We start from the raw sequence: 18,149 nt of genomic DNA on the forward strand, positions 1-18,149 counted from the left end.
TCTCAGCAAAGTTCAACCCTCTGTACCAGTACACCCCTACAGACAGCCTCTATCCCTTCTCTGCAGCGTCACCAACTGCTCTGCTGAAACAGCCAGCAAATATAAATCACTGACTGGGGAGATGGATCTTGACAGAGACCTTACCTGCAAAGATATGGACAGACAGAAATTCAGTCTATGTGTATAACGGCTGCTAGGGAGCAGCAACTTGGGGTGAATTTTGACACATGGTTCTAGCTACCTCCCTAGGTCAACTTACAAAAGGTGCTGCATTAAAAATAAAAACGTAACAAAACATACATTTGAATTGTAAATTAAATATTAAACCATTCAAAGTGAATAATGCACTAACAGGGAAAAAAAAAAAAAAAAGAAGAAAAAAAAAAAAAGCCAGGTTAAAAAGGCTGCTAATTGAATTCTGGTAATTCTGCAAGCTAGTGCAGCTTAAGAAATAAAAATTACCTCCCAGCACATCCACATAATAATACACTTCCTGTGGTATGCCTTATTCATGCTATTTCCATGTTAGCACCCAGTTTTTCTATTGGAAACAGCTATTTTTATTTCCTATTCTAAGGATAAATTTTAAGGTCACAGAGTTGTAATAAACATTTTTGTTTCCTATTCATATAATTAACCTACTGAGCCACAGTTGCTCCCTGGTTTTGTATATGTGTTGGCAGCATTACAACTTAGCGCTGCAAAACCAGTCATTAAACACTGGGAAGATAACAAAGAAGTCAAGTATTTGCACTCAGTAACTTCAGATGCTGTGAGATACCTAGAGGAGGCTGGTCTCACAGAGCTGCCTGGATGGCCAGAAGAGAAGTAATCTTCCAGAGAAAGTAACTGGGAACCCCTGCTACAGCTCCTGTTGTGCATCACCCTCCACAGACAATCTAAGTTTTACAGGAAATGACCTCCCAGCTGGAGCAGCTAAATTAAGAGCTGAAGTAAGACAGCGAGGAGATTCTTCAGGAGTGCATTATGCCAGGAGACATGCCCAATTGCCTGCAAAAACAGCCAAAAATGGACAAAATGGAGCATCCTCATTTCAACTACTCCTTAAAATGAGGATGATACTCCTGGTACCAAGCAATGCTCAGGATATTTAGCAAGTTACATAAATAATCGTTAGTGAGACTGATAGCCATAAACACTCTCCAGATTTTAACAGTCATATTGCACACTTGATTTGACCCTTCCCTGATCATAGTTGCAACTGCTGACATTATGCAAACTAAACCCCTGTGAATGTTGATAAAATTCTGTGGCTCCTTTGAAGCTTTCACCATCTCCAAGGAATCCTTCCATGGAGGGTGTAAGGAGAGTCACTGGAGGGAGCAGAATTATTGAAAACTGCTTTAAAGTGTAAGTACTGCACAAACGAGTTGTCACGTCCATAGATAAAATGAAGCTAACTGGAGGCCTACGAATGAAATGTGCTGTGTGAGAGCAAAGTATTATTTATGACAATACACCTTAAAATGGGTTAAAAAATGCAAGGCTAACTATGTATCTGGACAGTGTATAACAATAAATAAGGATTCATTCATTTAAGTACATGGGGAATTCTGTTGGGATTTACCTACTATAACTCCAACACATAACAAAGTTAGGGCTGATAAAATCTTTAGCTCTTTCAAAAGACAGAGTAAGATAGCTGATGATTTGAAGGGATCAGGACCTTGCAGAAATTTCAGTCGGACATTGCCTACAGCTATCCATCTCATTCTAAGATACAGAACATGGAATTAATACACCATCCACATTGCAGTACTGGGTATTTCTTTCTGGTTAGAGGCAGCTAATTAATATATTAGACATTAAGGCTTTTCTGTCAATCCTTCTGAATTTGAATCTTAGTGTGCAACACCATTTCCTGCTAGATTTGCTCAAGGGAATTCTTAAGGATCACCTCCTCAAATACTGCCTCACTCAAACCTTGCTGAGCTGATAATGATAAAGAAACTGCAGCAGAAGATGACATCATCAAATTTCTTGACAGTTATTAAACTTAACTTGGCCTATCATTAACTTCCAGAACATTTCCAGCTCTTTATTACTGTAGAGGACTATGTGAAATTCATAGAACTGGAAATTTAAAGTAATTACTGTTTTACACATTGAGAAGTTAAAAGCAGACCCAGACTAGAAGGGTGTTCTTTTTACACAGCTGGATTCTTCTGAGCTATTAAAGATCAGCAATACAAAAATGGTAAGAAAACAAGCTCTTATTCCTAATTTCACACCGGTTTCATATAAATCAATAATAACGTATATTTCAATCACTCGAAAAGCTAAGCTTTCAAGTGAGTGTGAAGTCCAGATAGATTATCATTCAGAAATACATTGTTTTCTCTATAAAACAACAATTTTCTTGTAACAGCTTTGTACAATCCAGTAAAGATCAAATCTAATACCAAAAACTGACAATAACATAACTTTCCTAGAAATGTACAGAACTGACTCTTTTTCTACTCTAGCCACAATCTTCAACCTTGGCTGGCAGAAGGTGGTCTGTGGACTACTTGCCTTCCAAGATGACTATAAAAACCAAGCTTCTAAATTATACAGCAGAGCATACACATGACATATCTGAAGGGTCTGCCAGTCCCATAGACAGATTTTAGGGATCCACAGAAAAGAAAGGTTAAAAATCTCTACATTTGAATCTCTACATACAAGCTAGTTACTTCATCCTACTATTTAATCTGCTTTTAAAGTTACAGGGAAAAAAAAAAAAAAAAAAGAAAAAAAAAAAAAACACTTTAAAATATGTTTGCCAAACTATCTACAAAATAGAGAAATTAAATTTAAAAATTAATAATGCTTTATTGGAATGAATACAAGCTTTCAGGTCTTTGATTTACAGAAAGTCTCAGGGCTTACCAAAGCTGGTGATGCTTAAACATTTCTCTTTGAAGCTAAGCTAAGTGGAAAGAGCAATTAAATGTTTCTTCATGTATTTTATGCACCTGCGAGTATTGGAAACAACTACTGGAGATAATGAAAAAGAAAAGTAAATGGAAAAAAGCCTTGTTGGTAGAGGGGTTTCCTAGATGCTGAGACAAACAAACAAAAATAAAGCAAAGAAAAAACACACAGAAACAAACAGCTCTACGTGGGTATGAGAGTCAAAAGACTAGCTAACAAAAATGTCCTCAACAAATCAAATTGTCCACTAGAAAGGCTTGCTTGAACTTCTGCACAAGAAAATAACTTCTATGTTCACTGAAACAGGACTTTGCATTAAATAGCTGTCTGACTCTTACAACCAAATTTTCATCAGCTGGGCCAAAAACCTGCACCAAGCCCTAGTAAGGGATGCCCACTGACTTTGGAACCTATTATTACAATGGTGCACAACAGAATGATTTTTTTCTTACTGTTGCATGTAGGAAAAGGAAAAAAAGAAAAAAAAAAAGCAAAAAAAAAAAAAGCTCACTTTCATGAGAACACACTGTAAAATCTGCCATGGGAATCTGCCTGAAAATAAAGCTGAGTAATGGTGTTTCATAGCAAGACTCTTGGGTATATCTGTCAGGTGATAACCTTGATCTTGTTTTCTTTTTATGCTGATTTTTACCTTCACATTAAACTAAAGCTCATGTATTGCAGCAGGAAAAAAATAAAATAAAAATAAAATCTTGCACCAAACAGAATAACATTTTTCTGTTGTTTTTGAACTCTAACAATTCTGATGCTGAGCAAAAAGATGGTTAACATACCAGCCTCACATTTCAATACTTGAGAATTATAACCAAACCGTTATAACCATTATAACCAAACAAGGGATATTTTGGCAGGAAATTTGCCTGTAAGCCCAAAGAGACATCAGTTTTTAAAGTTATTTATAACTAAAAATAAAAAATAAAAATTAAAAAAAAACCCCTCTCACTATCCCTTTTGAGAAGTTTATTCCTTACTGAAGGAACAGTGTGGCATGGGGATTGGGAAGAGGCAAAGGTTTCTTGACTTCCTAGAGAAGTTACACCTCAGCCTAAAGACTGTTTAAAAACCATGATGGAAATAAGACAGGAAAAATATATACAATTTGGTGATTTCTTGCCTACAGGACACAGTGTTTCTCATGCTGACTACAGCAAGGATTGATTGATTTTGAAACTTTACAAAACGTTTCTGTTTGCTGCCACTATGCAGTACCCAAAAGAAACTGATGGTAAACAAGATTTCCCCACAGGATTTCAGCTTTGGGAAAGGCTTAGGCTTCTTAGGGAATCTGAGAGTTTCAGCACTGGTCTAGGTAGCTCACGAGAGCAGTGCTGTGAGGCACTATTTCCATGAAAGAAAACCAGAAAAAGAGCCCAAGAGTTCAAAATCTTCCCAAGAGACCAAGAAAACACAATGCAGCAACCTGCTGCAACCAAAAGCTCAAAAGCACATCAGCTGAACAGCAGCCAGACAGAAGTCTGACAACTATTCAGCAAGGGGAATATTATGAAGGCCTTCACATAGCATCTCCAGCTAATCCATCTGTACAGGAAAAACATGTGCATAAGCATACAGTCTCCTGTGGTTTAAGAGACACCTTTGAAGCATGCTGGACGCCTGAATAAGTCATACTTCAATAACATTTATTTCTAGGATTGCACAAAGAGTTAGAAAGTCTTTCTAAACATTTTGGGTTGTCCTTTAGCTACAAAAGTACCACATCCTGTGCAAATACAAAGGAGAGAACTGACACAGTTTTAACTGCAGCTGTTTGGGAATTAAAAAAAATAATAAAAAATAAAAAAAAAAATAAAAACTTATCATGAAAAAAACATCCATTACTCAGGTGGTTATAAATATGCATTAAAAACCTTTTCCTTTTAAGAATTTTAGATTTAAACAACACGCAGTATCAAAACACTGTTTAGAGAGAAAAAAAAATAATCATACACAGGCTTCATGAAGGAAAAGAAAGGCCAAATTCTCGCTTACACAGAAGTTCCTTCATAAAACTCTGGAAGGATAAAGAGGCTTTCAAGCAGATGTAAATTACACTCAAACTGTCTTTAAGGTCCCATTTGCACTGTCAGACTAGTTTAAAGGTAATTTGATGCCAATTAGAGTCCACCCTGAATTGTTTATGTGGCATTGGTGCTGAGCTAAGAGTGCAATTAAAAGTTAGGAGTGGAAGTATTCAAACACTAATGCTGAACTTTTCCTGCAAGACCATTTCAATCAGTTTTACAAAGAGAAAGGATAACCATAAGGAAAAAGGACTTCCTTTATAAATGGTCAAGAAAAAAAAAAAAAAAAAAAAAAGAGTTGCAGATAAACTAAGTACTATCTGGCAGGCATCGTGACTTTTTTTTTTTTCCTTTTTCCCATCCACCATTTTTATTTTTAAGCCAAGACAGGAACAATTACTGTCATTTTCAGGAGTGATGTGGTGGAAGAGAATGTCTCTGATCAAGCAAGAACACCAGGCAGGGAGACTTCGGCTGACTAATGCAGCCACTTTATCAGTAGGGTTGTATTACTTTGGCAGGAAGGGAGTTCTAGGTAAAATGATTAAGCAGTGATTTATTTTTATATTTAAAAATAAGAAAGCATAACAAAAAAGGAACACTGTGAGTCATGCTATCCCTCCCCCTTTCCTAAGTTGGTGGATCATTCCTATCCTAGGCACTCCTATCGCAATCCCTTCAGGTTTTTGCCACTGCAAAGCTGGCTGCAGTGCCTTTGCCTAGGAATATCTAAGTAACTCATCTTCAGCAAATAGGTCTTCATAGTAGGACTAAATAATCTGAAAGTCAATTCAAGCATTTATTTGCTGGAGGAGGTCTTGAGTGGGTGGAGGGAATTGTTTTCCTCTTTTACATTAATAGGTTACCACGTTTATCTGACCACAGACAGCATCACTGCCTCCACCAGAAACAAAAACCAGGAGTGAAGTACATTGCAAGGTTACTCAGGGCTTCTGCTTGAAAACAGGGCCCCTGATCCAGACAACACTTTCATTGCTCCTACTTCTTTCTAAGAGGAAAGGGTAAAGATAGTGGCCAATGGGAAAGAAACATTTCCCATTTTTCCTCTGCAAGTCATTCAGATGCCCACATCTGCCAGATCTCTCCCTCCCAGCTGCCTACTGATCCCTCAGCCTGCTTAGATATTATAGGAGCTGGGGTGTGGGCACCTTTTAAAGATTTCAGACTAAGAGGATCTCCCTCATGCCTGGAGGAGTGGTTTGACAGAACACTTTCTCTTGCCATAGGTACCATGGCTATACACCAATCCCACCCTCTGCTGAGCTGAGAAGTGAGTGAACAAATTCAGAGCAGATCCCCACACAACTGTTGGCTCAGCTGGCCACAGACAGACTTTCAAAACACTGTCCAGGAGGGCTTTCTTCCCAAAGTGGCTAATTAATCAAAATAAATACCTGCAGTCAGGAGCCCCCCCACAGCACTGTCTTTGATTTGCGCAGTGAAAGCATTCCAAGACATCTTAATTTGTTGCTAGGTAAATGGCTGCAACATCACTCTGAAGAATATAGCTTCTCAGTTGGAGCTGTGCAAAACCATCACTCTCTTTTGATGGAATGATGGAATATGGTGTATAAAAGAGAGGTGCTTTTTTTTATTTTCTTTTTTTTTAAATGATTCTACCAGCACTGAGAGGTTTAGGTTCCTCTGAAGTTCTCTGCTCTTCCTTTTATTCAGATAGCAGAATACTTAAAAAAAATAAAAAATACAAAAAACTCCTGAGGAGACTGTTCTTTTGCAAACTATGACTAGCAAGACTAACAGTAACTCCAAAAATAGGAAAGAATGTTGACAGCATGAAGGCCAGCCTCCCAAGGCTTCCAGGGAGAACAGGAAATCCTCATGTGCCAGTGTGTTCTCAGCTCTTGTGCTCTTTTATGAGACTCCTACAGCCTTCTTCTTTTTTCACGGGTTCTGACTTCTCCTTAATGGGGCAGACAGTACTGGAGTACACACCATAAAGCACAGCACATCCTGCCTCAAAGGGAGAAGTTTGTATTGGACAGCAAAGCATTTTGCTGTATGGAATGGAATTGTCACCACCTTCTGTATAAACACTTGATCACTCCCTTCCTTATAATTCATACAGCAGCTCTCTTCTCCCAGAGGGGCATCTAGAGGTTTGTATCTCCAACCCTAAGCTTCCAGTTTGAAACTATGCCAAGCAATTCCTGTAGAAAATTCTTCAAAAAATGTTAATTTGAAGGTCACCATTTAACCCCCACTTCACTTCTAATGTACCCCTAGCTCTGCAAAAATACCTCCTAAGGACAATATATCCAGACTGGGTGACTATCATAAAAGCATTCCCTGACAGAATCTGAGAGATCTTTGGGTGTCTCCGTTTGTCTTTTCAAAAAGAAAATCACTCTTCATCTTCACCCATTGTGTCATATTATGACAATGTAATAACTGACTGTCTCCAAAATATCTCCTTTGAATATATTTGCCTCTTGCCTTAATTTCTCATTTGTGCCCTACTCCCTCATGAATTTGGAATGTAATGCAGCAAAAAGATATTAAGTTTAACATAGCAGAGCCTGCTAGAAATTATGCTGATGCAACATAAAGCTCATCTGCTAGAAGAAAAGGCAAAAAGCTCAGTTTTGTGGGCTTCCACTCTAAGCTCCTCTCTAAACTACTATGCTTTGAATTTTACTTAGCTAGTTCCATTTTGTCAGACAATTAGGGAATTTGGGGTTAGCTTTTCTATCTGTTCTTTTTGTGTTTTGGTGCTTTGTTTTGTTTAAAAACAAAGAAAGTGGATGAATTTCATTCTTTAAATACTCATTTCCTAAATACCTGTACCAAAGACAAAGACAAGAACCTTCTCAAAATCTTTGAGAGATTTTGTTTGTTTGCTTGTGAGGCTTGGGATTTTCTATTAGCACTGTTTCCCTTTCTGTGGCAATTAAAGTGTTTCTGTTTTGTAGCTGATAAAGGTGCCTTTAACACGTGTTCACAACAAGGAGCATTGTGCACTACTACAATTGTTCAATAGATGCCCAGTCCCAGACAGATGGTGCTTTATCCTCACCCTCTCCTCATACAGCACAATGCGTTGTCCTTTCAGGGATTAATGGAAGTGACATATAAGATGCTAATTCTGATAGCAACTCTGTTACTACACTACAGATGCTAAAACTACTGCTTACAACTAGAAACAGGAAGCAGGTGCTGAACACTGAACATTGAGAAACCAAAGTGATGAGCACAATGCAAGAACCTATTCACAATGCAACCAGAAGATCATAGACAAGGAGAAAGAGACATTTGAAAAAGAAGACAAGGATGATGGGAAAGAAAAACACAGAAATTTTAGGGGAAAAAAAAATACTGAAGATTAAAGAAGAAAAAACAAAGACCAGGAACCAAATGGGAAGTTAATATAAAAGATCCAACACAACAGAGAAAGTGTCTTTTCTCGGTTATGGCCAACACATCAGTAAATCAGCACTAGAAAGGTGCCTCGTAATAGGGAAAACCAGCTGAAAAACGTGATGGCATTGATGTAGATTATTCTATGGTTGGATTTTAACCCGCTATATACCCCAAAGCAATACTGGCTTATAAATCAACTTATAACTGTTTAACATGTTGAATAAGCAGACAGTTGAGTACTGGTTATTAATGAAAATAAAAGTCCTAATACTGATTCCTGGATCCCTACTCCAAGAAAAATATGCCAGTAGAAGTGTGCATAAACACTTTAAAAGGCAGACAGGTCAGAGAGAAATTTTCAGCTCTGTCGTGGATTAGCTCATTTTGTGCTTAGATAGATTTCAGATCAAAGACTAATTTGAAATGCTTTCTCAGTTATGCTTAAAGTGGGCTGAGAAGCACCTAGGCTCAAATCAGCTTGTGGTACAGCACATCTGTCATGTTTTCCTTTTGGTATTGTGCTCATTTACCATGGTCTGCATGTGGCACAGCAGGGCAGAGGAAATCCAAGGTATTGGTCCTCTCTTTCTGAAAAAATCATTGGGGCATGGGAAATCTTTTGTGTTTGAGATACATTCTTACATATTTAAATGTTTGACAAATCTAGCCAGATATGTCACAGTCATGAAACATAAAAATTTGAATAACTAGCACTACGCCATCAGTAACTGGTCAAGGAGACACTGGCCTTTCATCCTGCACTTCAGAGAAGGTTTCTTAAAGCAGAAAGGGAAGAGTGAGAAAGAGGAGGCTACTCTGAGATGTTTATCAAGGCTGAAAAGCCAGACCCTTCGCAGCAGATGGTAGATGGAAAACAGGAAGATTTTGAGAAAGAATAGAACAGTATAAAAATACTGGAAAGAAGGAATGCATTATGATAGTAGAAAATACTGAGGTTTAAAGTTATAGTGGGAAATACATTCTACACTGTCTGTTTCTCCATTAATAGATAAAAAATGAAGCAATAGAATAAATAGAAGGGAAATGGAAAAGCAAGAGCAGTCTATCACTAACAATCTTATCCACTAAGAAGATTAAGTCCTGATCTTGAAACAGCATAATAAACCATAGTGTTTTCAAATTTATTCTGAGGGCTAGGGAAATGGTAAATACTGTTAACATCTCACACGTCTCTAGTACTTTGTATTAAGAAGATATAGTCATGATAAAACACAGATGAACTATTAAATAAGAAAGCTACCTTTCGCTCACAAAGTCAGTGTGCTGCAAATCACTGGAAGTAGAGTGAGCAGCAAAGTCAAACTGCATGCATCTTGTCAGGGGATCCACTGCTATCAGGCAGTAGGAATGGACTAGGTGGATCTTTGGTCTAACCTCTTTATCCATTCCTATAGCTTTCTTTACTAAGAAATAACATGTCAAGGAGATAGAAAAAAAAATTATTAATGATGGTATGTTTGACAGCCACTATACTGGATTAAAAAGGTCTCGGTTGAGGCAAAGGACAATGCGGGTCAATACCTAACTAGTAACCTCCCACTCCAAGCAAACATACATCAGTTACACTCTGTAGCATCTCTAGAGTCCCACAAAACCTCAATTAGTATTTTTATTGCTCACTTGTGTAGCACTCCACACATTTCCATGCTCAGACTCCCCTTACATCTTCATATGCAATTGTCTTTGCTATTTCACATCTGGACCTTTCTTCAATAATGCTTATTGTATTGTCCGGAAATTTTGCTGATTTTGTAACTGCATATAATTTGGATGCCAGAAAAAAAAAAAAAAAAAAAAAAAAAAAAAAAGATATTTATTTCTTTTGCAGTCCAAAATAATATTACAGATTCAGAGCTACATAATGAACTTTCCCCTCTCAGTTTCATTCTCCTCTTTTTTTTTCCCCATTCCTTGTGCAACTCTGCCAGTGTGATTCCCTCCTGACTTGCAGCATGCCTCTGGACCTCAGTATCAGTGCCACCATACTTTAATGTCCTCTAAAGGGATATATGTACAACTTAGCTCTAAGAACCTAAATTGGTCAAGTTATTAACCAGCTAGTCACTGCATTCTTCTGCTTTAGTCCATAGGGAAAGATTAAACCCTTCAGCCTTCTTCAGAACAAGCACATTACCATAGCCTCCAACTCTTGCTACTCAAACAATGATATTTTTACATGTAGAAGCTCCTAGCTGTGCTAAATTCCATACCCTGCTACTGATTTTATTTTTGAGGTAACCCAAGATAACTTAGGTTCAAGCCTTTAAAGCATAATCCTCTCTCCTCTGTTACAAAAGTACTGTCCTGTGAGCCATAAGAGATCAGTTCATCTTCACTAAAACCATGTATCGTTGTTTAAGTCCACAAATAACTTTCCGTAGGTTCTCTATGCAGTCATGTGTATAAATTGCAAACACTTCCAATGGTTCAGGTTGCTTGAGCAAGATTCATTTTACAAATAAGTCAGCATAGCCTTAGCTTCTGCCAGGCCCAACTAAATGAACAAGTACTTCATGTCTAGGTGTGAATGTTTGAGCAACATTGAACTTTCATTTTTATAAAGTCATTTTTGCCCAACACAACTGTCATTAATCTCATTTTTAATGTTATTTGTATACATAAAACAGATCTTACCTTGATCTTCTGAAGAGACGGGTGACCTGAAATATAAAAAAAAAAAAAAAAAGAAAAAAAAAGGAAAAAAAAAAAAGAAAGAAAAAAAAAACACAAAGTCCAATCAAACTTTGGCATGAAAAGGTCACAAAGAAGTTTCAAATTGTACTGTGGGGAATTGGATATGGAGGAATTGAAAGGTTTTATTCCTGGGCTTACTTAGAAGGAAGGAATGGAAGACAGCTAACAAAAAAAATGTGCAGAAAAATGCAAAGACCTTCTCTAGCAGCAGGTCCTGCAGACCAGAGTGGCCATATAGAATTATGTTCATAAGACCATGATCTCACTATTAAGCACTCAGGAAAATAGTTTCTTTTGGATACATGGCAAAGAACTTACCTACTACTGTTACTGTCAAAAATAGCTGATGTTCCTGTTGAGAAAGTCCTGATCCCCCAGAGATTATCAAAGGGACCATAATTAAGTGCAAGCCGGGAGGAAACCTCACAGCTAGAGGTGGTGTAAGAAATAATAGCCTCAGAGGAAATAGCAGTTACTAAGGAGGCCATTTCTCTTACTACTCATAATTAATGAATTCATAATAATAATAATAAGCCAATGCTGCTTTCACAAAGGCAACAGAAATGGACAAAGAAAAAAAAAAAACAAACAAACAACACTCTCTGGACAGATGTAAGTGCTGCAAAAATAAACTTAACAGCACCAACGCAAGAGTTAGAGGATACCCTACCATTGACTTAAACCTCTGACAATACTCCAAGAGCAAGGCATTATAAAACATGAGGGATATCTCAGTGCTCTGGCTGATAAACAGAAGGTCCCCACTACATTTCAGGGATCTGTTTCACAGTTCCCTTCACTAAAGAACTCACTCCTCATCGTATTGCCCAACATACATGACAAAAAGAACATAAGAGGTGTAAATTATTGGCCCTTCATTTTTGCCTTTGCTGCAATAGCTTGGCTCAGAAAAATTGGGCTACTTGTACAGCCAAATTTGGATATGCCTTGGTCATTGAGACTCAGTTTGACAACACAGTGGATTGGATCATTGCCTCAGCGCCTCTCTGACAATGATTTTCAACTGCATATAAAGTCTTCCCACACAGGTAACAAGAAGTTTGTTCCTGCAGTGAATGGAACAACTCATGCTTCCTTACCAATATATATTTAATTCTGCACCAATATACAAAACTAACAAATTACTAAAAATTTAAAACTGTTAGAGTCGTCAACAAACAGATCAAAGCTGACATCTGAAAATCAGCCAGAGAAGGGAAAATAAAGTACACAAGGAACAAAAGGGGAAAGAAAAGATATATATTTAACTGAGTCAGTGGGGGATAGAGGGAAAGCAAAGGATTGGAAATCCTGGATTTAGAGGAACAGAGGAGCTGGGGAAGGATTCTTGGTCTTATTCCATAATAGGGGTTTGAAAGGTAAGGTTGAATGATCATAGGACATCAGAAACAGATATGCACACATGTGGATGGAAAGAAGGAAAAAAAAAAAAAAAAGGAAGTTTTCCTAATGAGGTATGCAGATTTTTATTTTTAAAATATGAAATTGCAGAGAAAGAGATGAAAGAGTTACAGCATGGCTGGAGCAACAGTCACTGTGAAAGGAAAAATGTGATTACCTAATTAAGATTCTGACTGTGCTAGAAGCCAATGTATCTGTATGGATCAGAATTAATTAATCCCTACTCCCATTAAATCCTCGCACTACTGCTGCACATCATAACTATGTTTCCCACTCTGCTGCCAACCAAACCAGCTATGCCCTTCAACTTCAGCCATGTCTCTGGAAATATGGTACGAATGCAGATAACCCAGAGGATTAGTAGGCATCACTCAGACTCCCACAGCTTTAATCAGCAAGCCAACCCTCAGCAGAAGCCCTTATGAGGGTCAAAACTCAAGACATAGAATTTCCTAAAAGGTTACACCATGCAGAATGGGCCATATCAAAAGGTGTAATGCTTAGGTTCTTAAAGATATTTTTACATGCAGGAGTCATGCCAGGGTCCTTCGTTCACCTATCCTGACACTAGACCCATTTCCAAACACAGTATCCCACAGTATCAGAGGAATTTATTCCTTTGTTTCATTTCTTAATTGCACAGTTTCATCACCTTTTAGATCTTTATGTGAAACAATAAAATAAACTAAACAGTTGGATTATCACATAATTTAGATCATCATTATGTATGGTAAACCAGATGTTACTTGCCCCTTAAAAAATAAAGAGATACTATTGCAATAACGTGACTATCTCCATACAAACACTGAAAAGAGAAATGAAAAATGTTTGTGCTCATTTAATGAGCCCCAAATTAGAATGTATTTTAAAAAATGCTAATCCCATGTACTTCTGATCCTTTTTTGCATTCCCTGAACTTAGTGGTTAAACAGTGAGTAATCTAACAGGTAGTACTGTCACTACTAGCAGTGTTTTCATTTGTAAAGCTTCATCAAGCATCTTTTCCATAGGCTGGTATCCTAAGAAAATAAGGTCTATGCACTCACCAAGGTGCTCTGATTATGTGTATATCTCTGCCTCAACCTAATAAAATTTGAGCCAGTTGGCTGACTTAATCCATTTTTAACAGAGGGGGCAGAGACCCAATTATTGCTTTCACAAGGAAATGCAATAACATGCGCTCAAACTTTCTGAGGTAGCTTTGAAGACACAAAGAGAGGTTCTGAATACCTCAGCCACAGGAAAGCCTCAACAAGAGCTTCCACAATGTGTGATACTGAAGGATGAACCACAATAAACTAGGCTTCCTTTATTCCACTACTCACAGAAAGAGCATTTTGGCAAAGAGTAGAGCAGACTTTCAACACTGTCCTACAATTTCAGGCCATGCATTTAAGCAGGAGAGATTTTTCCAAAGCATTCAAGCACTGTCCTAACTACGCCCAGGGAAGTCTTGCTTGTAACTATAGCATAAGGAAGTGAGGCTGCTGAGTTTTTTTAGAGTCCAGGCTGATAGTGCTGGGCACTTTATGCACTGTTTGGGCTACCCCATGCTTATGACAGGGAGGAAGGAAAGAAAGAAAGCCTAATGACCTGCTCTAAACCACATCCACTCACTCTACAGTCACAGGGGGCTTGCCTGACAGCAAAAAATCTGGTGGATGCTCATATTTCCGGTCACACATTTTTCTTTCAGTTCTTTAAGAAGTGCGAGGGATATACTGTGGCAGCAATGGTCACCAAATGGGTGTCCTGAGAAGGGTGGATTCTCAGCTGCTAATGTCCACAAAGAAAACATCTAGCTAGCCTCTGGCAGATGCCCTCTGAGTATGATTTTAGTTGTTTTACAGTCATAAAGAGTCAAGTTATCATTCTCACAACTTCCATGTCTTAGAAAAATAGAGAAAAGTCAGAGATATTTCAGAAGAACTAATATGATGTCAAGATGTTTGCCCCCACCTGGATAAATACACTTTACCAAATGAAATCAAGAAAAGACTTCCATTTGCTTAAAATAAAATAAAATAAAATAAAATTAAATTAAATTAAATTAAATTAAATTAAAAACAAACAAAAAAAAACAAAACAAAACAAAAAAAAAAAAAAAAAAAAACAGGAAAAGCGTCAGGCACTGCAATATCCTAATCTTAGCCATTTCAGAACAGAATTGCTTATTTTTTCGTATCGACAGTTACTTGCTTGTGTTCTTACCTTCTGGAAATGTAACTTGCAGAAAATTAACGGTGCTGCTAAAATTAGCTTCTAGGCTCATCACCCCACCACCCCATCCTTCCCAGAAGAGCGTAAAGAGGATAGAATGTCTATGGCTGGCTACATTTTCAGAATTGTGACATTCTTTTACCAGCAATGCACTTTCACACACTTAAGTGTGAAAGGGAAGCTCAATTTCTAATATTTTCACAAAAAGGTAGCAACTTGACTTCTTCCCTGCCCTGTGTTGGCTTTATGAAGAGTTATTGCTTTAGTGACTAGTTAGACAAATTTTACTGTGATGATAAGGAAGAGGATGAGAAGAGAGGAGGACAGAAATAATGTTACCACCTCCATTTTCTTTCCATGCTGTTTGTACCCCTCTTTTTGCTACAGGTCCTGCAGTGGCGTTCTCTTCCTGCTGCAAAGTAGCAAGCTCTGCTCAGAAGAGATATCAGCCCTTGCAAGCCTCAGTCTGAAGTGGAAGCTGCACTTTGCCTGCTCCACCATTCCTTATGCAAACAAAGCAGTACTTTCTGTTCGTACATGAAATGCACAAAGACCTCCCAGTAAATATTTAGAATGCACAAAAAAGCCTGAATAACAATGTAAAAAGCCTTCTAATCATACAGTCATGAGATGCTTCCAGGAAATTGGAAGACTTATGGTACTGACGGCATGAGATGTGCCCACCTAAAGCAGCACCGTGCTTCAGAGTTCAGGGTCTGATCCAAAGCACACTGGAATCATTCCACTTTTACAGGCTTGGGATCAATTACTGGCAAAACTCTAATCCCCAGTATAGCCAAGACAGCCTTCAGCATCATGCAAACCTTCCCCAAACAGCCAAACACTTGCAGCTGTTTCCCAGTGCGCTCTTCAATGTGCAAGCACAAGATTTATTCAGCACTGGAGGGATGAAAGAGGGAATATTCATTTCCAAGGAAGGCAGGGCAGGGACTGTCACAATTTAGAGCCTAGTCAACCAAGGCTTAAGAACCTAGAGAAACACAGCCAGCCTCCAGCAGACAAATTCTAACAAAATTTCAGGAACTGGGTACATTATTCATGAAGACAAAGCCTCTGGAGAAACAAACCCAGAGCTGATGTAAAGCAGCTATTTTAATCAATAAACCTGTAGCAGAAAGCATCTGCACCAGGTCTATTTAAAACCAGCCATTTAGAATTTAAAGGCCAAATAACAATCCATGTGCAGCCTTTCTGCTGGGTTTTATGACCGTTCCTCTTTTTCCCTGCTTAAGCAATGTATTTCTGCAAACTTTCTCACTCACTCTGACAATACCTGCCTGTGAGCAACGAAAGGGAAGAGCTTTTAGATTAAATCCACTCCTCCTCATTTTTTGCATACATCTCTTTGGAACTGACAGTGGCATCCCCGTGGCATTTATTCACATATTCTCCGGTTGTAATGAAAGAAAAGTTTTAGCAAATTAAGTATTTTTTCAAATAAAGGCAAAGAAATGCCCTCATTCACCACTCTGCATCAATCCCTCTGGGACTGGCAAGTTTCCTGCAGCCCTTGCTGCAGATGGTTCCTTGTATTTTACTGGCAGAAGAGCAGAACTGCTTGCTTTCCTGCTCCCTCAGCATCTCCTACTTGGAGAAACCCAATGAGAGTTAAATATAGTGTTCAGCCTGGACAACACTATTTTCTTCAACGGCACTTGATGGAAAATACAAGTCTAGGAATTACTGAGAGCTTCCCCACCTTTCAACCTACACATGCCCAATTCCGACCCTGACAGGCTGGAAGAATGGGTTAGCAAGTCCAACAAAGGCAGATTCAAAGTCCTGCACCTAGGAAGGAACAAACCCATGCAAAAAAGGCAGGCTAGGGGCTACCAGCTGGAAAATAGCTTTTCAGAAAAGGGCGTATGATGTTAGCTGACCACAAATTGAATGTCAATCAACAGCGTGATCTCATGACAGTGGAGGCCAACTGTATACTGGGCTGTACTCGCAAGAGCATAGACATAAGGTAGATGGAAAGGACTTTTCCCCTCTAGTCAGTACTTGCGAGACTGCATCAGGTGTATTGTGCTGAGTCTGGAGTTTCCCAGAAACAAGACAGACATTGACAAACTGGAGTGATTATCACAAAGATGGTGAGGGCAAGGAGAGGCTGAGGGAGCTAGAGTCATTTAGTAAACGAAGAAAAGGCTCGGGAGAAATCTTATTGATGCCTTCAGCTATCTAATGGGAAGGTATAAAGAAATGAGAGCATTCTTGAAGTAAGAAGGAGGAGGAAAAACAGGATGAAAAGCAACAGTCACAAGTTGAAACATGGAAAATTGGATAGTAGGGGAAAAAAAAAAAAAAAAGTTATCATGCAGATGACCAAAGAGGAAAACGGGTTGTGCAAAGAGATTGTTGAATCTCCAGCCTTGCAGACATTCAGAACTCAACCAGACCAGCCTCTGAACATCTTCATCTACAACACGACTTATTTCAAGCAGGGGTGTGCATTAGACCTTCAGAGGTCTTTTCTGACCTATTTTTTTCAACTATCTTATAAACCTCTCTACAAGGCTTTCTTCTACTATTACTCCAGCTTTTCTGTCATTCTTTTCTCTCAGATATTTCTCATATGCAATGATGATAAATAGGCAATGGCAACACTGTCTCTTGCATGCAGGAAAATTCTGACCAGCTATGCTCCCTAAATCTAAAAAATTCCATCCAAGTTTTTTATTATTTTGCAGAAATTTGTTCAGACATACCCTGTTAATCTGTACCAACAGTCTGGAGAGTCTAATTTTTTTCTAATTCTGTTAAAGACAAAGATCAGCATAGCATTTTTTCTGGTGTCTCTGTAGCTTCTTCCTGCAGCCTCAGTCTATACCTGCACATAAACTGCTGCCTCAGGCTGTTCATGAACAGCCCAACATGCAGGATTGTAATCTGGTGCTTCTTACAAAAATGAAGACAGCTCTGATGTATTCCTTACTGTGTCTCAGGCATGTCTGTCCCTTAAATATTCCATATCTTGTCTCACCACTATCTAAATTTTTACCTCTTAGCATTTACTGTATTTCTCTGTCCACTGTAAAATACTTTGAATGAAGGTGTGGAGCACCACAATGCTGCTATACCTGAAATTGTACTGACACCCAGAGGAGTGTTCTGGGAATTGCTGCTTAACTAAGGAATAAAAAAATCTCAGAACAAAATGTTAAGAGAGGAGGGCAGGGCAGGGAAGAATGTTCTAATGTCTGTATTAGAATAGAATGCTTTACCTTGGAATCACCATCAAAACATAAGTTAATAAAACTGTATTGCATCCGTAGAGAAGAAGGCTTTTCCGGAAAAAAAAAAAAAAAAAAAAAAAAAAGCATGACCAGCATGATCAATGTAGGGTGATCTAGGTGATTTTTTTGTTTGTTTGTTTTGTTTTAATACTTG

At 38.3% G+C, this 18,149-nt stretch overlaps 1 protein-coding gene across 4 annotated transcripts in view; it reads right to left on the reverse strand.

Moving 5' to 3' along the window:
* DGKI (diacylglycerol kinase iota) overlaps positions 1-18,149 on the reverse strand; it is a 174,806-nt gene that overhangs the window by 18,961 nt on the left and 137,696 nt on the right. For all 4 annotated transcript variants that reach the window (XM_084303472.1, XM_084303471.1, XM_084303474.1 and 1 more), the window contains one exon: positions 11,034-11,059. In XM_084303472.1, coding sequence (XP_084159598.1) covers positions 11,034-11,059 — 26 coding nt within the window. The remainder of the gene's footprint in view (positions 1-11,033; positions 11,060-18,149) is intronic.

The sequence above is a fragment of the Netta rufina genome (genome assembly GCF_964035555.1).
Source record: "Netta rufina genome assembly, chromosome: 1".
Classification (NCBI taxonomy): Eukaryota; Metazoa; Chordata; class Aves; order Anseriformes; family Anatidae; genus Netta; species Netta rufina.